Source organism: Engystomops pustulosus, chromosome 3, assembly GCF_040894005.1.
Source record: "Engystomops pustulosus chromosome 3, aEngPut4.maternal, whole genome shotgun sequence".
In the NCBI taxonomy this organism is placed as follows: Eukaryota; Metazoa; Chordata; class Amphibia; order Anura; family Leptodactylidae; genus Engystomops; species Engystomops pustulosus.
Window position 1 is genome coordinate 216116669 of NC_092413.1, and position 21848 is coordinate 216138516.

At 42.9% G+C, this 21848-nt stretch overlaps 1 protein-coding gene and 6 non-coding genes across 8 annotated transcripts in view; all 7 read right to left on the reverse strand.

Moving 5' to 3' along the window:
• Positions 1-4925: 4925 nt before the first annotated feature.
• On the reverse strand, positions 4926-4997 carry TRNAA-UGC (transfer RNA alanine (anticodon UGC)). The gene has a single exon. It is a non-coding gene; the product is annotated as a tRNA-Ala (tRNA).
• A 3105-nt stretch (positions 4998-8102) lies between these two features.
• Positions 8103-8174, reverse strand: TRNAA-UGC (transfer RNA alanine (anticodon UGC)). Its single transcript has one exon. It is a non-coding gene; the product is annotated as a tRNA-Ala (tRNA).
• A 1118-nt stretch (positions 8175-9292) lies between these two features.
• On the reverse strand, positions 9293-9364 carry TRNAA-UGC (transfer RNA alanine (anticodon UGC)). The gene has a single exon. It is a non-coding gene; the product is annotated as a tRNA-Ala (tRNA).
• A 790-nt stretch (positions 9365-10154) lies between these two features.
• On the reverse strand, positions 10155-10226 carry TRNAA-UGC (transfer RNA alanine (anticodon UGC)). The gene has a single exon. It is a non-coding gene; the product is annotated as a tRNA-Ala (tRNA).
• Positions 10227-13218: 2992 nt separating this feature from the next.
• Positions 13219-13290, reverse strand: TRNAA-CGC (transfer RNA alanine (anticodon CGC)). The gene has a single exon. It is a non-coding gene; the product is annotated as a tRNA-Ala (tRNA).
• Positions 13291-14107: 817 nt separating this feature from the next.
• On the reverse strand, positions 14108-14179 carry TRNAA-UGC (transfer RNA alanine (anticodon UGC)). The gene has a single exon. It is a non-coding gene; the product is annotated as a tRNA-Ala (tRNA).
• A 2848-nt stretch (positions 14180-17027) lies between these two features.
• GATA4 (GATA binding protein 4) overlaps positions 17028-21848 on the reverse strand; it is an 80977-nt gene continuing 76156 nt past the window's right edge. For both annotated transcript variants that reach the window (XM_072143810.1, XM_072143809.1), the window contains exons 4-6: positions 20516-20729; positions 19995-20107; positions 17028-18158 (exon numbers count right to left, since the gene is read on the reverse strand). In XM_072143810.1, the coding sequence (XP_071999911.1) occupies positions 18009-18158; positions 19995-20107; positions 20516-20729 (477 nt within the window). In that variant the 3' untranslated portion in view covers positions 17028-18008. The remainder of the gene's footprint in view (positions 18159-19994; positions 20108-20515; positions 20730-21848) is intronic.

A 21848-nucleotide genomic window follows, 5' to 3' on the forward strand; every position in this document is an offset into this window, starting at 1 on the left:
TCATTAACCCTTTAAAGACCTGACCCTTTTTTTTTTTTCATTTCCATTTTTGACTTCCCACCATCAAAAATCTTTCTATCTTTTTTTTTTTTTTTTTACACGTACAGAGCTGTGCGAGGGCTTGTTTTCTGTGTAACAAATTGCACTTCATAGTGACGGTATTTAATATTCCATGTCGTGTACTGGGAAGCGGGAAATTAGTGGAAAAACGCATAAGTGCATTTGCACCGTTTTCTTGTGGGCTTGGATTTTACAACTCTCGCTGTGCGCCCCAAATGACAGGTCTACTTTATTCTTTGGGTCGGTGCGATCACAGGGATAAGACATTTGTAAAGGTTTTATAATGTTTTCATACATTTCCAAAAATTAAAACCTCCCGTACAAATTTTTTTTTTTTTTTTTTATGCCGTCTTCTGGCGCTAATAACTTTTTCATACTTCGGTGTACGGAGCTGTGGGTGGAGCCATATCTTCTCCACAATGATACTGGTACAAAGGACTACAGCAACCAGGTCCGTAGGCAAAAATAAGTAAAAGTGTTCTACCACTTGGAAGACGGCGATGCAAAAACTATAGATTTTTCACTATATTAGGTTTTATTGTGAGAAATTTAGTAAAACGTAAGAAAAAAGGATGGTATCCCTGTCATCATAGTGACCCATAGGATAAAAATAAGATTAGGCTATACAGCAGTGGTTCTCAACCTGTGGGTCGTGACCCCAGCAGGGGTCGAACAACCAAAACACAGGGGTCATCTAAAGAAGACACACGTGGCGTTTTTAGTTAGTGTGTTTTCACATCGTTAAAAACGCATCCTTTTTTTGAAAACGCATGCGTTTTTGTCCGTTTTTAATTGCGCAATTTTAGAAAAACGGCCTAAAAACGCCACTTGTGTCTTCAGCCTTTGGAGCCTCTATTCTATTGTGTTGTTACTGCAAATCACATGGTTTGGGGTCACCGCAACATGAGTAACTGTATTGCGGGGTCACAGCATTACAAAGGTTGAGAACCACTGCTATACAGTGAACACCCAAAAAAAAATAAAATAAAAAATCACTTACATAATTGTTGCTTTTCTACTCCTCCACGCGGCAAAAAAATGACCTTCTGCGGCTCGCTGTGACCCCATACAACAAGTATCGTCCACATGTTGGGGGGGGGGGGTCTCTCTCGGATCCCCACTCGGATTATACTCGGGTATATAAACTCACCATTCCGATGCCCCAGGCAGCTCCTCTTCTTTCTTCCTGTGCGCCAACGCCGGCTCCAGGTCAGCAACAGGTCTGTGCGCGTGGCCCGGCCACCGCACAACCATGATGTCATTAGTGGCCACCACTGACCACTTTCCCAGCCGAGGCTTATACTTGAGTCAATAGGGTTTTTTTCTGGTAATTTTTAATGAATTTTAAAAATGGCAAATTTCTCATAAAATTTAGCAAATTTTAGTTTTTTTTTTCCATTAATAAACGCAAAACCTATCAACCAAAATCTACTACTGGAAAAAAAAAAAGCTTTTTATTCGGCACACATACATAGGCATGGGTGAGCCGGAGCTGAGGCTACACGGCACAGCTACTCCACGCCCCTGTAGCCTCTTTGATCCACTTACCCAGCTACGAGGAGCTGTGCGCCATCATCCACCAAGTGGAGTTCTGCCCAAGCGCGGTAGCCCCGGCTTCGGAGCAGTGACCGTGCAGCTGCGGGCCTGCGCATTCGCATTTGCAGCCCTTAAAAGGGCTATCCTCGTGTACAATAGAGGCACTTACCACCTGATCTACCTTAACCCCTTGACGACTTGGCCCTTTTTAGTTTTTTTCACTTCCATTTTTCACTCCCCACCTTCAAAAATCTATAACTTTTTTATTTTCCTATATAAAGAGCCGTGTGAGGGCTTGTTTTCTGCGTAACAAATTACACTTCCTCGGTATTTAATATTCCATGCCGTGTACTGGGAAGCAGGAAAAAAATTCCAAATGCAATGAAAATGGTGAAAAAACGCATTTGCACTGTTTTCTTGTGGGCTTGGATTTTACAGCTTTCACTGTGCACCCCAAATGACAGGTCTACTTTATTCTTTGGGTCGGTACGATTACCGGGATAACAAATTTGTATAGGTTTTATAATGTTTTCATACATTTACAGAAATTAAAACTTCCAGTACAATTTTTTTTTTTTTTAATTTTGCCGTCTTCTGGCGCCAATAACCTTTTCATACTTTGGTGTACGGAGCTGTGGGTGGTGTCATTTTTTGCGATTGCGTTTTCACTGCTATCATTTTTAGGACTGTACGACCTTTTGATCACTTTTTAGTGATTTTTTTATATATTTTTCAAATTGGCAAAAAAGTGCCATTTTCAACTTTGGGCGCTATTTTCTGTTATGGGGTAAAACGCAGTAAAAACTGTTATTATATTTTGATCGGGCATTTTCGGACACGGTGATATCTAATATGTTTATGGTTTTTACTTTTAATATTTCTATCTGTTCTAGGGGAAGGGGGGTGATTTGAATTTTTAGGTTTTTTTATTATACTTTTTTTTTTTTTACTTTTTTTTATTTTTACTTTTACTATTTTTCAGACTCCCTAGGATACTTTAACCCTAGGTTGTCTGATTGATCCTATCATATACTGACATACTGCAGTATGGCAGTATATGGGGATTTTCCACCTCATTCATTACAATGTGCTGATAGATCCATGCGCCCCCATCTAGTACGGCGCAAGTCGGGGAGGGATTAATATGTAGATAAGTGGTGGCAGGTTTCCTGGCTGCGTCTTGGCCGTGTCCGTGTAAACTTACCGTACGGTGGCCCGATCCCACAGGCCGTTCATAGTATAGTGGATGGGAGACAGGCACACCCCGAGACCCTGGGGAGAATTTAAAATGGGCTCATTCCCGCTTCTGCCTTCTTCTTTCTTTACTGCATTACACTGAAGTTGCTGAAAAGTCGGCACAGCCACTGGGTCCAGACCCGGCGATCACGTGATCTCAGAGCTGCTGGGCCTGATCTTACATTAGCCCCATGGGGGGTTGTTTCCCCTGGTGACGGGGCTCTTGTAGATGCCCCAGTTAAAGGGGAAATTTAAAAGTGAAAATGACCCATGGGGTCTTTTTTGAGCTCATGGGGGGCACATAAAGTAAAAAAACACACACACACCTCACATATGTATGAATAAATACAGGCACTCCCCTGTATATTTTATAATTGTAACTCCAGTCATATTTCAGTAACAATTGGATTTTAAAAATGTTGGGTTGTCATAAGAACCAGGAGTAACACTAAAGCTTCATTACAGACACCTGTGATAACTGTTACAGCTGATTATTGTAGCCTAGGACTAAAGTACAATAAATTACCAACATCCAGAGGTCCGTTTGTAACTAGGGGTCGTATGTAAGTCGAGTGTTCTTAAGTAGGGGACCGCCTGTACATACAAATACACATTAACCCCTTATTGACATGTGCGGGCTGAGCCCTCTCCATAGCCGGTAACTCTTTGCCGCATATTACAGCAAAGGCTTACTGGAAACACCCGCAATCGGTACCAGCACGGGTGTCTTCCGACTGATCGCCGTCGGCGTGACGTCATCAGGGAGCTGCAATCCGTCGCCATGGTAGCTTTGGGTCTTCCAAAGACCGGAGGCATCTTCGGGTTAACCTATTCATTACAATGTGCAATCAGATTGTAGTATGGCAGTATATGATAGGATCATACAGACAACCTAGGGTTAAAGTACCCTAGGGAGTCTGAAAAATAGTAGAAATAAAAATAAAACAAAAGTTTTAAAAAAAAAAATTATAATAAAAAAAACTAAAAATTCAAATCACCCCCCTGATATAACTATAAATAAACAGTAAAAATCATAAACACATCAGGTATCGCCGCGTTCGAAAATGTCTATAAAAATATGATAACGGTTTTTCACTGCGTTTAACCCCATGACAGAAAATAGCGCCCAAAGTCGAAAATGGCACTTTTTTGCAATTTAAAAAAAAATTTAAAATTATATAAAAAGTGATAAAGGGTCGTACAGTCCTAAAAATGATAACATTGTAAACGTCATCAAAATCCGCAAAAAACGACACCCCCCACAGCTCCATGCACCAAAGTATAAAAAGTTATTAGCGCCAGAAGATGGCAAAATCCCCCCAAAAAATTGTACAGGAGGTTTTAATTTTTTTTTAAATGTATGAAAACATTATAAAACCTATACAAATATATAACCTATATAAAACCTATACAAAGAATAAAGTAGACCTGTCATTTGGTGCGCACAGTGAAAGCTGTGACAAGAAAACGGCAAAAATGCGTTTTTTTACCAATTTCATTGCATTTGGAATTTTTTCCCGCTTCCCAGTACACGGCATGGAATATTAAATACCATCACTATGAAGAGCAATTTGTTATGCAGAAAATAAGCCGTCACACAGCTCTGTACATGGAAAAATAAAAAAGCTATTTTTTGAAGGTGGGGAGTGAAAAATGAAAATGCAAAAACGAAAAAGGACGGCATTAAAGGGGTTAAATAATTCCGAATAAAACTGTAAAAAGGAACTGCGTTTTCGCTCCTTTTGCCTGAGACTTTTATATATGATATATCAAGATGAGCGTCACACACGGGGGGGGGGGGGGGGAATTAATTTGTAATGGTAATTTTGACTTAAATTTATAGATTTAAAAAAACTTTGCTATACATAATATTTTCCAAGAAATCCTTTAACATTTGTTACATTAGACTGGCCCTATGTGTCACAAAAAAACACTGCAAATTTTGTAAGGCAAAAAAAAAGAGGTTGTGTCTCTTTGACCAATACGTAGGAAAATTAGCCAAAAATGCCTGTTCATTAAAGGGTTGATGATTATAAAGTTTTTCTTCTGTTTTTATGATTATATTGATATGTGTAATTACACTTGGCAAAACCTGGAGATGCCGGGGATTGAACCCGGGGCCTCATACATGCAAAGCATGCGCTCTACCACTGAGCTACATCCCCTGTGCACAACCAAGGACCAAATATATGCAGAGGAGGAGGAGGTGACAGGGTGTGTACAATAGTCACAGGAGCTTACACTCTATAACATTGATGGCAAACCTTTTAGAGACTGAGTGCCCAAATTACAACCTAACCCACTTATTTAAATGCAAAGTGCCAATATGGCAGCTTTTAATTGTATCTGTGTCCTAAGGACACCAATACAGTTGAACGAAATTCCAATTACCATTGTAGTTTCCTTCCAGGGGCCCCTGAACAGGATCTCCAATAATAACGCAGCCTTTTCTGCACCTCCTTGCTCCTCCTATAGTCCCAGGCTGCTAAGGATGTGTAGCTTTAAAATAGCACTGATCACAGCATATCCTGGGTGGCCAGGGACTGCAGGAGGAGGTTTTGAGACCTGGCAAACTCTGTGCAGGGGTGATGGTCTGGGTGCCCACAGTGAGTGCTCTGAGTGCCACCTCTGGCACGCGTGCCATAGGTTCGCCACCACTGCTCTATAAGAATGAGGAGGGGACACAGGAGGTATAAGAGCTTGTACTACAGGGACTTGCATGTGTCTCAGAGTGCGTCTCCATAGACTTGTATGGTGCGTTTTTCACACGCGTAACTGGAAAAAAAGTAGAGCATGCCGAGATTTAAACGCGCGTTAAAAAAAATGCATGTGTGCGTCTGAAAAAAACCATTGATTCTAATGGGTCAGAGTTCAATGCAAGGACACACAGAATATGTGTGTGAAAAATGCAAGTGTGAAAGGGGCCTGACACCCGCAATCGATACTCGCAGGTGAGATCTGTCTCCATGACAAAGACTTTATAAGGTCTTAGTAAAACCTGAGGCTGTGTAGTTTCTGAGTATTTGTTACAATATGCCAGTGGCACATTGTAATAGATTATGTGTAAAATCCCCATATACTGTATTATGGCAGTACAGGCAGTCCCCGGGTTACATACAGGATCGGTTCTGTCGGTTTGTTCTTAAGTTGAATTTGTATGTAAGTCGGAACTGTATATTTTATAATTGTAACCCCAGACAAAATTTTTTGGCCTCTGTGACAATTGGCTTTTAAAAATGTTGGGTTGTCATAAGAATCAATATTAACACTAAAGCTTCATTACAGACGCCTGTGATAACTGTTACAGCTGATTATTGTAGCCTAGGGCTGAAGTACAGTAATTTACCAATATCCAGAGGTCCGTTTGTAACTAGGGGTCGTCTGTAAGTCGGGTGTTCTTAAGTAGGGGACCGCCTGTATATGGTAGGATCAATCAGACAACCTAAGGTTAAAATACTTTAAAGAGAACCCGTCATGCCAAAAACCCCCCCTAAACTAAATATATTTTCATAAACTGCCATTAGAGAGCATTGCCTCTATCCCTTCATTGTCCCTCTACATGCCTGTAAACCTAAGCAATGAGGTCCTAAAGCTGTATGCAAATGACCTGTGAAATGTCCAATGAAGCATTAGCATATTCAAGCTGTCCACTCTATTCATGAGTGGGAGGCACAGCCACACCCCCAGTGCATGACTGACAGCCTGTATAATGGTGTAATGGCTGCTCCATGTTCTTCCTGGTGCTGGCGCTCTCTGCAGCCTGTGTGTGTATAGGAGAGATACAGCAGCTCCAGGCAGCCATGTTACAGCAGAACATGTCAGGTACATGTGTAGCTGATGTCTGTGTCTCTCACCTGTATATTAGGAGGATGCAGCACACACACTAGCAATGCTTTACTATACATTACACACAGACATGAGCAGGGGGAGGAGAGGGGAGGGGGAACAGGGGTGACATCACTGCCTCTGACCATGTGATCAGCCTCATTTACATGATAAAGAATAGATGTTTTTATAATGATTAATGTATGAAATAACTAGATAAAGGCTGGGATGGGATCCTTGTGAGCTGCTCCAACAGGTAGAAGTGACAGGACAAGTGGCAGAGACCTGATGACGGGTGTCCTTTAAAGGACAAGTACCACTAGGATGAAGGATTGTAAACCAGTCACACTTATATACTGGGTTGTGCACCCTCTGGCAGGAGATGCTCTTCTTTAAGTTTCCTATGCCCTGTTTTTTAGGGAAAAAAAGCTTTAAGGAATATGCAGATTACCCTGAGGGACTCCATTGACATCTATGGAGCTGGAGCCCCTCAGGCTTATTTGCATAATTGTTACAAACTTTTTTTTTCATAAAAACAAGGTCCTAAAAAGCTAAAAGAATAACATATCCTGCCAGAGCGGACACACACCAACATGTAAATGTGCTTGGTTTACAATCCTTCATCTTGGTATCCTTTTTAAGGGGTCTAAAAATTGTTAAAAAAAAATTATTATTTTTTTTTTTATTAACTAAAATGAACAAAAAAAACCTAAAAATTTTAATCGCCACTTTTCCCTAGAACTGATATAAAAATAAACAGTAAACACGTTAAATAATGTCTGATCTATCAAAATATAATAATGTTGCCCAAATGTCTGAAACGCCACTTTTTAAAATGTATAAAAACATAATAAAACCTAAATATATTTGTTATCCCTGTGATCGTACCGGCTCAATGAATAAAAGAGAGGTGTGAATATGGAGCGAGCAGGGAAACTAAAATGGTGCAAATGCGTTTTTTTTTTTTACCGTTTTCACTTCATTCGGAATTTTTTTTACCACTTCCCGGTACACGGCCTGGAATATTAAATACCGCCACTAGGAAGTGCAATTTGTTACGTAGAAAACAAGCCCTCACATAGCTCTTTACATGGAAAAATTAAAAAAAGTTATGTATTGTTGAAGTTGGGGAGTGAAAACTGGAAACACAAAAACAAAAAAGGGTAAACTTGTTAAAAAAATAATAAAATTCACTATTCTGAAACATGTAACTTTTTTTTACACTTCAGTGCACAGAGCTGTGTCAGGAGTTCAAAAAGCTGCAAATAATTGACCACTTAGTTTGTCTTCATTGTTATAGGAGGTGACGGTAATGATACAAAGCTTTTTGTTATTTACACTAATTAATATGTGTCATTACAAAAAAAAAAAAGTTTTGTACCGTGTTAACTAGTTGAAGAAATTCCTGTTGTATAACAGTGTGTATAATAACACTTGGCAAAACTTGGAGATGCCGGGGATTGAACCCGGGGCCTCATACATGCAAAGCATGCGCTCTACCACTGAGCTACATCCCCATCACTTGTTGTTGTGTTTTTGCTTTTTACCATATATACTCGAGTATAAGCCGACTCGAGTATAAGCCGAGACCCCTAATTTTACCACCAAAAACTGGGAAAACCTATTGACTCGAGTATAAGCCGAGGGTGGGAAATGCATTGGTCACAGACCCAGCCAAGTATATAGCCAGCCAGCCCCCTATAATATACAGCTTACCCCCAGTATTATACAGCATTATACAGCAGTATTATACGTCATACTAGGCACCGCGCGGGAGAAAAACATGGCGGCGCCCGACGCGATGTTAAAGAAGATAGAAGACGGCGCAGAAGCCAGAAGAGGAGCCGCGATGACATCGGGGGAGCAGCGCTGCGCATCGGGGCCACCCGAGGGTGAGTAAATAAGTTTTTTTTTTTAGTCCATTTTTAATAATTTTTTGACTCGTGTATAAGCCGAGGGGACGTTTTTCAGCACATTTTTTGTGCTGAAAAACTCGGCTTATACACGAGTATATACGGTATTTATGTGTGTTTTATGTCAGCTGAGAACTGTATTTCCTGTGTGAATTGTTACCTAAAAGCATAATTTCTAGTAGCTCCTGCTTATCATTCATACCCTGTCTATGATGCACAAATCAGTAAATTTGGAGATTTTTAGGGAGTGGTACAGGTGCCCCAAACGCTTATAGTCTGAGCTTGTACCTACAGCAATTCTACAGCTTCCTAAATCTGATGGAAGATCAGGTTACAGCCAAATTCTTTACGTAGTATAGATATTTCCATGTTTGTTCTTCTATGAACACTGCCCTCTGTTGGTTCTACTTGAAAACTACAAAATGCAAAAAAAGCAGCTTTATTTATCAGTATATACTTTGGCCAAAACTGATATTTTATGGGGTTTTTTTTAATGTTCTTGCATTGCTGGAGTTGTGAGAAAATGGAAATGTAAAAAAAAAAATTATTGGTGTTAGAATAGGTCGATGTAGAGAAAATTTAGCTTTTAAAAAGAGTATTAAAGTGTAAAAATGTTGCAAATAATAATTGTGTTTGCATTGTTATAGGGGTTGGATGATTTTTGTGTTATTTAACTTAATTATTTACTATTTTATGCATGTGTAATTACACGTGGCAAAACCTGGAGATGCCGGGGATTGAACCCGGGGCCTCATACATGCAAAGCATGCGCTCTACCACTGAGCTACATCCCCTGGGCAATGAACTTCTTTTGGCACTTGTTTGTTGTTTTGTTTTAGCAGAGAACTGTATTTTCCTGTGCGAATTGTTACCTTAAAACATAATTTCTAGAAGATCTTTCTTATCATTCATACCCTGTCTATGATGAACAAATCAGTAAATTTTGAGACTTTTAGGGAGGGGAATATTAGGAATATTATAGAGTAATATTAAATTCCATCACTATGAAGTGCAATTTGTTACATGGGAAAATAAAAAAAAGTTATGGATTTTTGAAAAAAAGTGGAAATGAAAAACAGCCTTGGCATTAAGGGGTTAAAGCCTGCATTTCATAGAAATATATATATATATATACACCAGCTCTCTCTGCAAATATCGGGCTGGGCAGCAAGTGTTATTCTCGAGAATGTTAGGTGTCAGATTTTCTGAAAGAGCCGTGATGTGATTGGCTCTCAGAACGCCATGTAGGTGGAGAATAAATTACGTTAAGGTGGAGCCTGGAGGTGCTCTGCAGAGCCCCTCAGGCTCATTTGAATATTTATTAAACTTAGATTACTTTGAAAAGCGGACGTTAAAAGATATAAGAAAGGAAGACTGATGGAAAGAAGGACGGAGAGGTACAGTAAGTAATAATCATCTACCCTCAGGGAATCTGAAAATGGTGAAGTTCTGGGAATTGTTTTCGGAAGAAAAGGTGAAGTAATAAAAATGGAACCACATAAACAGAAAAGGGATATAGAGGAAAGGGTTAAAATAATTGCAGCTCAATGCTATTGCCTTAGCAATGTAAGAAACAAAAAAGTGTGGAGATGCCGGGGATTGAACCCGGGGCCTCATACATGCAAAGCATGCGCTCTACCACTGAGCTACATCCCCTACTGTTAGCTGCTTGTGATGTCACAATAACTCTCCACCCACCCGGACCCCATCTGTCTAAAGAATCAGCGTCCCATTGTCAGCTCTTTATGATCCTTGCACACTACGATCTAGTCTGATGTGTTTCATTGCCAGGGGTATGTGCCCGCCGGTGTTATCCATCCAGGTAAGCACGGTAGCTCATATTAATTTTCAGTGACTTCCTGGGTCCTGGAGCAAAATTTGTAAAATATAATGGGTTAGTGACACATAATGAAATGTTCCTAGCTAATTCCGGGCAATTTCGCCAAAGAGAAGTGTGCAACACCCCTGCCAATACATAGGCAGGTTGGTAGTTGCGAACAGCGCCCTCTCCAGGTGACGGAGGGAGTCATGAACCCTCCTGGAAGGTTCTAGAATCTGGACAGATTAGCAGATAATAGCAGCTGTAGATCCTGCCTGAATGATCTAGTGGCTGTAAGTTATTGACCAATGATGTTTCTGCCATGTACACTGGAGTGTGATCGGAGAGGTGCTCCCACCTTAGGCTGCATTCACACGACCGTGTGATTTCTCCAGTCCCGTATTTACGGGCCGTATGAGCCCGTATATACGTGACGTTTTTCATCCGTATGCAACACGTATGTAACCCGTATTTTATACATCTCCCCATAGACTTCTAGGGCATACGGAACTGAAATACAGGAGAAAATAGGACATGCTCTATATTTTTATACGGCTAGTATACGGCACGGTACGCTCCAGTTTAAAAAACGTCAATATAAGGGTACATTCACACAGCGGTATGCCCGCCGTGCGGGCATACCGCCGTGTGCTGGAGAGGAGGAGGAGGCAGCCCCTCCTCCCTCCATAGAGAATAGCGGCGCACGGCCGCACACACGCCAAAAGATAGAGCATGCTCTATCTTTTTGCGGTGTGCGGGCCGGATCGGTGCCACACATGTGTGGCACCGGATCCCCGCCGTGCCGCTATTGCCGTCTATGGGGACGTACATGCGGCCGCAAATTTGCGGCCGCATGTACGTCCCCGCAGACGGCCATGTGAATGTGCCCTAAATGGTTGGACGTATTGTCCATTGAAATGAATGTGGCCGTATGTAGCCCGCTAAAAAGCGGTACGGATACGGACGTTTTCATACGTCCGTGTGAATGTAGCCTTACCAGGAGAATAAAACCCCTGAGCGGGGAGGAGCACAAGGTCTTAGTACATGGATAGAGTGAAGAGAGAGACAGTACACCATCAGTGCTGATACTTAACCTAATGCCAGGACCAGAGTCAGGAGACTCAGATTCAGAGCTGCAGCTTCCACAGTTTTCACTCCAGTAATCCGAATTTGCTGTGAGACAGTTTAGACCCGTATGCCTGCTGTTGTTCAATAAAGAACCGTGACTTATTTTCCACAACGTTGCCTCTGTCTGCCCTGGATACGGCTGTCAGCACCACGGGCTTCCCCATCCATTACCCAGGGACTCATCCTACAGACACTTAAGGGTTGCCCCAGGGAGAAACCAGTACATCAGCCTCTCCCTCACTATTCCATGCACACACCACCTGCTGGAGATGTAGGACAGCCCTCCGCTCCCCGTAACAAGCACCGTGACATCAATGTGCCCTAGGCGGCAACCGCCAGCCACTCAGGGTGTTCTGGGTATTCTAGAAAAGGCTAGGCCCCGATGGGGGATGTTGCAAGTGGCGTCACGAACAGGATATTTACTTCTGTGCCTTATACTGGCACTATAGATTGTCCTTTATTACAAGACCTAAAGCGTTAACCTCTGGAAGATTGTGTAGCACAGCAAGGAGCTCCAGCCTGCCTAAATCCTCACTGGCGGGAAATCTAGGTGACTCACCAAGCTCTGCCCATGCGCGAATGGCGCAAACCCCGTCTTCTAAGTCTGTGGTGCAAGAAGAAATAAAGCCCACCACAGCCTTTGGCTTGAAGAACTTTGACTCCACCCTCTGGCACAAAGTGGATTTCCTGTCACACCTCAAAGAAAGGCTGGAACTTCAGTGGACTTTGAGCAGAGAGGTCATCAGACCTCTACCTCCTCTACCGACCCGAGGAACCGAAGTCCCTAGAAGCCCTCGAGACTGTCATTGTGATCTCCACCCAGCCGGTCAGAAGACCCTTCACGGGACACTGGCTGCACCGAGGCATGACCCGGGCCTCCTTCATGCAGACCTTCCTGGGGGGGGGCAGGGGCTGGCAGACTATATACATGGGGGTAGGGGCTGGCAGGCTACATACATGGGGGCAGGGGCTGGCAGGCTATATATTAGTGGGGCAGGGGCTGGCAGGCTATATACTAGGGGGGCAGGGGCTGGCAGGCTATATCCTGGGGGGGCAGGGGCTGGCAGGCTATATACTTATGGGCAGGGGCTGGCCAGCTATATACTGGGGGACAGGGGGCTGGCCAGCTATATACTGGGGGGCTGGCCAGCTATATACTGGGGGACAGGGGGCTGGTCAGCTATATACTGGGGGACAGAGGGCTGGCCAGCTATATACTGGGGGACAGGGGGCTGGTCAGCTATATACTGGGGGACAGGGGGCTGGCCAGCTATATACTGGGGGACAGGGGGCTAGTAAGCTTTCTACTGACTGGAGGCTGTGACGAATGCATTTCCCACCCTCGGCTTATCCTCGAGTCAATAGGTTTTCCCAGTTTTTTGTGTTAAACTTAGGAACCTCGGCTTATACTAGGGTTGGCTTATATTCAAGAATATACAGTAAGGAAAAATAGCGCCCAAAGCCCATAACACGGGGAAAGATAAGACATGTCCTAAGAATCACTCCATGTGCGGTTGTGTGAATATGACCTTTCACGGTATTCTGACACCAGTAACCTTTTTATGCTTTGGTGCACAGCGCTGTCAGATGTGTAAAAATGTTGCAAATAATAATTGTGTTTGCATTGTTATAGGAGTTGAATGATTTATTTGTTATTTAACTTAATTATTTTATACATGTGTAATTACACTTGGCAAAACCTGGAGATGCCGGGGATTGAACCCGGGGCCTCATACATGCGAAGCATGCGCTCTACCACTGAGCTACATCCCCATCACTTGTTGTCAGTAGTTTTTCTTTTTGTTGTGTTATTTTTGTGTGTTGTTTTAACAGAGAGCCGTATTTCCTGTGTAAATTGTTACCAAAATCTATAATTTCTAGAAGATCTTTCTTATCAATCATACCCTGTCTATGATGAACAAATCAGTAAATTTCGAGACATTTAGGGAATGGTACAGGAATATTAAATACCGTCACTATCAAGTGCAATTTGTTACGCAGAAAACAAGCCCTCGCACGGCTCTGTACATGGGAAAATTTTAAAAAATTATAGATTTTTGAAGGTGGGGAGTAAAAATGTGAAACGCAAAAAAACGAAAAAGGGCCTTGGCGTTAAGGGGTTAAACACCTGCATTTCATGGAAATATATATATATATACACCAGCTCTCTCTGCAAATATCGTGCTGGGCAGCAAGTGTTATTCTCGAGAATGTTATGTGTGAGGTTTGCAGAAAGAGCCGTGATGTGATTGGCTCTCGGAATGTAGGCGGAGAATAAATTACGTTATGGTGGAGCCTGGAGGGGCTCTGCAGAGCACCTCAGGCTCATTTGAATATTTAGTAAACTTAAGATTTCTTTGAAAAGCGGACATCAAAAGATGGAAAGAAGGACTGGGAGGCGATTAATAATCATCTGCCATCAGGGAATCTGAAAATGGTGAAGTTCTGTGAAGGTGAAAAAAAAATTGTTTTCGGAAGAAGTGAAGTAATAAAAATGGAACCACAAAAACAGAAAAGGGATATAGAGGAAAGGGTTAAAATAATTCCAGCTCAATGATATTGCCTTAGCAATGTAAGATACAAAAAAGTGTGGAGATGCCGGGGATTGAACCCGGGGCCTCATACATGCAAAGCATGCGCTCTACCACTGAGCTACATCCCCTACTGTTGAGAACTTGTGATGTCACAATAACTCTCCACCCACCCGGACCCCATCTGTCTAAAGAATCGGGGTCCCATTGTCAGCTCTTTATGTATTGGAGGGATCTGCCGATATTCAGTTTGGCGCTACTGGTGCCTACCGAGTACTCAGCTATTCGCCATCCCAGCAGCCTCACGGATTGCTGCTCTTTTCAGAAGGCAAATGAGACCACCGTACACGTAATCGGCTGGGGACCCCGTGTTTACCTCTTTGTTATCCCCCTATCCTATCAATCTGACCCCACATGTCCCACTTCTATCATACACAATAGAACATTTCCCAGCGTCACCTCTCTAAGGTCTCAGATTGTGCCGGACAAGCTCTCCCGTAGATGACAATGAACGTCTCTAGATGATTGCTGACCTTGGTTATGTAGCTGCTGTAAAGCAAATCTCTAAATGCTGTTAACAACAACTCAAGCAAAAAGGCCATCCAACATGGCCAACTCTTTTTTGCCCCACCTTACACACTAGTGGGATGACCTATCCCAGGTTCCTACGATTAGGTCTGATATGTTTCATTACCAGGGGTACGTGCCGGTGTTATACCTCCCGGTAAGCATGGTAGCTCATATCAATTTTCACTGACTTCCTGGGTCCTGCAGCAGGATTCTGGTAACAGGTCTCCATTAACTGTAATGTACGGTGGGCATTGAGTCAGGCGTCACGGAAAAGTTTTGACATTAGTGAGCTCTGAACACAATTTTTGCTACCAATTGAACCTCTTGACCAACCGTTTGATGTTTTATTTAGGACTATGTACCACATCCCTTGGTGAACTCATTGGGGCAGATTTACTTACCCGGTCCATTCGCGATCCAGCGGCGCGTTCTCTGCACTGGATTCGGGTCCGGCCGGGATTTATTAAGGTAGTTCCTCCGCCGTCCACCAGGTGGCACTGCTGCGCTGTTAAGCATCGGAACGCGCTGGAGTTCACCGAGCCGGGCCGAGTGAAGGTAAGTGCAAGCTCCGAGACAGATTTTTTTTTTAAATGCGGCGGTTTTTCCGAATCCGTCAGGTTTTCGTTCGGCCACGCCCCCCGATTTCCGTCGCGTGCATGCCAACGCGGATGCACCACAATCCGATCGCGTGCGCCAAAATCCCGGGGCAATTCAGGGGAAATCGGCGCAAATCGTAAATATTCGGGTTACACGTCGGGAAAACGCAAATCGCGCCCTTAGTAAATGACCCCCATTGACTGTGACTGTTATTCAGCTGAGAAAAGAAACGACCATTGAGCAAAAATGTTTTTTACTTCGTTTTATTTTTTTTTCCAAAATTTGTAGGGTTGTAGGAAGCGTCTTTTGCTTCAACTTCTGAATGTATACATATCTCCTTTACCTGTGTTTTAGTGTTTCATGCCTTTTGTTAGTTTTATGCAACCAACTTTTTGACTGGAGGGGGAGGGGGGGGGGACATTATGTTTAACAATTCCATTAATAATAACGACAACAAAATTCATCATAATCGGAAACTCTTAAGTCATTGAATCTACATTATCTTTATTAAATACATCTCATCAATCATGTACATTGATTTGTAAATTGCACGTTTCGACGACGGTGACGCAATGATTTAAGTTACTCATTACCCTTCCGTTAACTTTTGGTCAAACCCTATTGCTCCTTGTGACTTCCTGTCCAGTTATGTCAACTAAAATTACGAGGCTGTTTGTGATTCTTTTGGCTTTGTTTGAATGTGGTTTATATTACACGGAAAAGATTGTTGCCTTCAAAAAGATAGACAGGATTAAGCAACCAAACACTTCGAATGGAGCTGCTGACACAACTTTAAGAACATGGAATATTTATCTAGTGAAAGATCGGTCTACCTGGATTAACACCTAAAAGGGCCACCTTCATTAGTAACTAGTCTATACCCTACATTCCTCAGGATGCCTTACCGGTGGGGCTATGACTACGCAGTTGTGTTGGAAAAATTAGTCAACCATAATGAATCCTAGAATCATTTTTTTTCTGGAGTGCTACAAGGGGTTGAGCGCAACCTATCAAGGCAAGTGGAATATACAATATGTAAATCTTTAACTTGCTACTTTGGAATTAGAACCTTCCATGGATGGACCTTTTTCGACACCAAAAAGTTTATAATCTAGACCAGCATTTTTGTAATGGATTTTCAACCCCCCTCCGTATACTATGAATATTGGTCCTTTTGTGTTGCATTTATTGGTGGTGAGATGACATAGGTTTTACCTGCAGAACTGGACAAATATCACTACGACCCTAAAGATCTTGAGGACAAATGAACTTTAGTGCTGGTGTAGCTTTGCGCCCATTTCGGAGCTTGGCTGCAGTTTCCTTTCTCACAAGGTGGCTTGGAATGGTGTGGTACGTGGAACCAAAGAAGGGGGCAAATCGTAAAACCAATTTTATTTGTTTTTTTCATTCTGAAGTTCGAAGGGCTCCTAGTGGTTGGACGTTGATTTTCATTAAGTGATAACTTCTCTTGAAGTTACATACTAGCTGGTTTATTCGAGTCTCTAAAGATCCAGAAGTCATGTTGCAAGGCCGCCATCATCATCAACTCCCGTCAACCTCATCCTTGTCTTGATATGTAGAGCATAACCTTCTTACTTCCTCATGGACCACTCAAAACCAACGGACGAGGAAGCCTGCTGTTAAGCTAGCCCTTAAATTTTACACACAGTAGAGCCCACCATGATCAGTTTTCTGCATGGAAAGCCAGTCAGCGATAGCCAATGGGTTTGAGGAAGGAGAGATATTTTTGATGTCTGATCTTTCAAAATAAAGGCAACCATTTTGGTGTAAACTAAAGCAGCTTGTACTTCGAAAATCCTCAATTGTTTTCAACCGGAATGGAGTGTGTTCATTTCCATGGACTAGGACTCTCATGGGTCATGACGGAAGAACGCATAGTGGCGACCCACAGAACGGGGCATCATAACAGGCCATGTAAAAAATCTAACCAAATGTTATATTTAAATAAATCTCAAAGTTCAATTCTGACTAAAAACGTAAAATTAAAGACGCTTAAATAACAACTTTTTTTCGATCTTTCCAATCTTTAACGTGTCTGGTTTTTACGAGTGTTGGGTGGCGCCCCACTTCGGCTTTCCGTAAGAGTAAAGAGACACAACATTTATGGATTTGTTACAGAATTCTCAAAAATTTGCAGGGTTTTGTGTCTGTAAGACGTGCGTTACGTCCTTTACGAAAGCTTGACAAAGGGAGAGCGTAAGATGAAGCTTATTTGGTCATCAGAACGACCAATTTAACTAAAATTTCATTGGCGCCCCCTTCTTGATGAAGAACAACACATCCTTAGGCTTTCCAATGATGTTTACGCAAATTTCCAGATCTGTAACTAAATGAAGCCGAAAAATTTCCCCAGGCACTTCCAGTGATGTTTGTAAATACGCACATATCACCCTCTCCCCCAGATTTACAAAAATTTTGCTGTAGAATTTAAAACTTTTCCGTCAAGCTTGATTTCAATACGGAGAAACGTTGACTTCTCTCCAGCCGCTTCACATTAAATACCGTCCAACTTATAAAAGTTTTTTTTTGCTACAAGACTAAACATTAAATTATTTCGTTAGAAGTTTGTTGAATTTCTAAAGTAGCTGAAGTTTTTTTTTTTAAAGTCTCTTGAGAGCTCGTAATATCTTTTTACAATTTTTGGAGAATTTTCAAGCGACGTCTCTTTGGCACAGTTTTTTTTGCCGATGGTACAATGACCAAATCCTTTGTCGCTAGACCCAAAGTTCAAGTCATGACTGGAGGTGCTGGAGGCCGGGGGTAAGAGTCGCATTAAGTTAAGACCAAACTATTCCAGGAGTCATTTTTGTTGGTTTGAGGAGGTGTGTTGATTGATGAATGATGGGTCTGAGGAGACAGCTTGAGTCCTACCATTGAGTGAATAGAAGATGCATGACTTGTGATGGTAGATAGAGCTGATGCCTGCAAAGTAAAAACACCAGCAGTCAGTAGATGAACATATTGGCCAACAGACCATTGTTAATAAATCAGCAAGTGTAACCATGCAGACTGCAGAGTCAGGTATTGTCATCGTACCTCTGTGTATGTTGTTAGTATCAGCATGACTTTTAAATGTGTATTTACCCTATATACTTAAGTATAAGCTGAGTTTTTCCAGTAGAAAAAATGTGCTGAAAAACCCTAACTCGGCTTATACTCGAGTCAAGAAAAAAAAAAAAAGTGAACTCATCTTCCGACGCCCACTCGGCATCCATCGCGGCCCCGACATCGGGTCCCAGTCCATCGCGGGCACCATGACGTCAGCTGCACGCACACATTAGAGCATCAGCATGCGGCTGACATCATACGGACTGGGACCCGATGTCGAAACCGCGATGGATGCCGAGTGGCCGTTGGAAGGTGAGTTCACTTTTTGTTTTTTTCCTACAGGCAGGGGCTGGCAGGCTATATACTCGAGGGGGCAGGCAGGCAAAACACTTGAGGGAGCAGGCAGGCTATATACTCGAGGGGGCTGGCAGGCTATACACTTGAGGGAGCAGGCAGGCTATATACTCGAGGGGGCAGGCAGGCTATATACTCGAGGGGGCAGGCAGGCTATACACTTGAGGGAGCAGGCAGGCTATATACTCGAGGGAGCAGGCAGGCTATATACTCGAGGGGAGCAGGCAGGCTATATACTCGAGGGAGCAGGCAGGCTATATACTCGAGGGGGCAGGCAGGCTATATACTCGAGGGAGCAGGCAGGCTATATACTCGAGGGGGCAGGCAGGCTATATACTCGAGGGAGAAGGCAGGCTATATACTTGAGGGAGCAGGCAGGCTATATACTCGAGGGAGCAGGCAGGCTATATACTCGAGGGAGCAGGCAGGCCATATACTCGAGGGGGCAGGCAGGCTATATACTCGAGGGGGCTGGCAGGCTATATACTCAAGGGGGCAGGCAGGCTATACACTTGAGGGAGCAGGCAGGCTATATACTCGAGGGGGCAGGCAGGCTATATACTCGAGGGGGCAGGCAGGCTATATATTCGAGGGGGCTGGCAGGCTATAAACTCGAGGGAGCAGGCAGGCTATATACTCCAGGGAGCTGGCTGGTTATATACTCCAGGGGCTGGAAGGCTTTATACTGGGAGGCTGTGACCAATGCATTTCCCACCCTCGGCTTATACTCGAGTCAATGTGTTTTTCCAGTTTTTTGTGTCAAAATTCTGTAGATTTTGCAACTTGTCCTCACACTGCTCTATTCTTGCCTCTCTGCATTGAAGTGTTTCCAGTCTCTCCCCTCTGCTTTGATTGACTGCTGTAGTAGCCAACCAGAAGCACATAACAGCTTTTAAATAAAGGGGAGGGGCTCTGGAGAAGCTCAAAGCAGAGATCTTAGATCACAGCATTGTTGGGACAATCCATCAGTGCACTTGGAGATGCTGCAAACGTGGAATATAAATCCATTCCTGCTGCTAACAACAACAACATACACACAATTATGATATCTCTGCAGAGTCAATACCTAACACTAGCTGCAGAATGCTAAGAGAACAGCAGTGTGAGGACACACCCACAGTGCACTTGAAGAAGCTGTAATCCTGGAATATAAATCCATATTTCACAGTTCTGATGCTACTAATAACATACAGAAAGTTATGATTATATAGCTCTCCAGAGTCAATACACAATACTGGCTGCAGAGCACTAAGAGCACAGCAGTGTGAGGACACGCCCCCAGTGCACTTGAAGAAGCTGTAATCCTGGAATATAGTACCATCTGCACCTGCAACAGAGAAGAAGCACAAGTAGTACCTGAGATATTGCTGAATGTCCATATGGGGGAGACAGTCCAGGTTCAATTTTAATGGGGCGCATGTCTTCTGCCGTGGTGGTAGATGGAGTGGAGTTGTCAGTTCCGTTTGGTCCTAGTAGATGGAGCATAAGAACAGCTTTTAACAACAAATAAACCAAGACAAAACACAAAAAAGTAGCAATAAACAACCAAATACTAAATGCTATGTGACGCCACCTCTTCCGAAGGCAACCACTCTCTGGTCACACTGACCTAATGCTAAACTATCAGTTTCTGGACAAAATTTAATATCAAAGAAAACTGACCCCGAAAATATAGAGATTGACAAAAAGTAGCGGACACTGATGTCCTACAATGGGTCAAGTAACCGGAAATAATCAGAGTACAGGAAACTATCCACCCAAAAAGAAACATGACCGTGAGAAGATCTTAGGTCGCTTTCACCATATTTGGTCGCTCTACTTCACCCTCGGGGCAGATTTCGATCCCTTAGGCTGTATAATTGTCAATGCGTTTGTACCTGCTGGAGTTTTTGACTTGCTCAGATTCTTCGGCTTACGTTTCCGTGTCTGGATGCCCTCCTTCTTCATCGCCAGGGGTCTGGGAACGCCATGGAGCTTCATGTACAGCCCGCAGGCGTTACAAACCGGCTCACCCTCCGCGTTACGACGCCACAGGGTGGTAGTGGTTGTATGGCAGTTGGCACAGGAGAGGCCGACACGGCGGGAAGCGGACTGTAGGAAGAGAAAAGTGACTATTACTGCTCGTCCTTAGGGCAGAGCTGGTTGATTACAAAGGATAGACGTTACTGCTGTCCACTAGGTGGCGGTAGATATCAATGATAGATTCTAACATTCCAAATTGTTGCAACTTTTTGATTGTGTAAATTATCAGGAACATTTCCCCTAAATCTGAATGTAAACCTTACAACTTGGTGTAACTGTGATGGGTCTTCAGAAACATAATAAATTCCTTATTAAACTCAGTTGATGTCACTCAAAATATCCCAAAGTGTCTGAATAAGGGGGGTTCTTTAAATTATCCCACCCAATATAATATCAATATACTATGATTAAAAAGAATTGCCCTTATCCTTGTTCCATGGCTTCAGAATAGGAGATTTGACTAATTACATTGCTGTTCACATTTGGTTTACAAAATGCAATAATACTTATAGACAGTCTGCCAATATTCAACTACAGACATATATAGCTCTTTAGTAAATACTGTGTCAAATGTTCTGCACTGTGCCTTGCTGGAATGTCAAGAGAGTTTGGTTGCATCATTCAGCGCTTCATGTCATGTGACCAGGGTGATCTCAAGGGCCTTTTACCCCCTTACATTTACATAATCTACCCCATGTATGTATCTGATCACATGAAATCACAGCAGCCTCCATGGAGGATGGGGAGGAGCAGAAGTCCAGTGATTTCATGTGATCAGATACACACATGGAGTATATTTTGTAGATGATAGTGAGTAATGGACCTTCGATGAGATCACCCTGGTCACATGACATGAAGTGGTGAATGGTGAGGAGGAGGCATGGGACATGGGGATTAGATGCTGGACTTGGCAGATGAGGCCACGTCCCTTCTGTCTCGTTGCTGTATGCCTGGTAAGATAACAAAGTTGATTTTATGGGGATGTGAGGGAAACAATTTTTAGCTAAATGGAGAGAGGCATTCAGTTAATAGGGCTCTATGGGAACCTGTCACTAGCTGTATTTGTGAAAAATGTGGTGATAAGTTCCCTTTAAGTTTAAGAGTGGGGCCAATAAGTCATAGCGTTTTCATCCCAATTCAAGAGAATGAGGGGTGCTCTCCTGTGCTCCATTGCTTATGGGGCAAGAC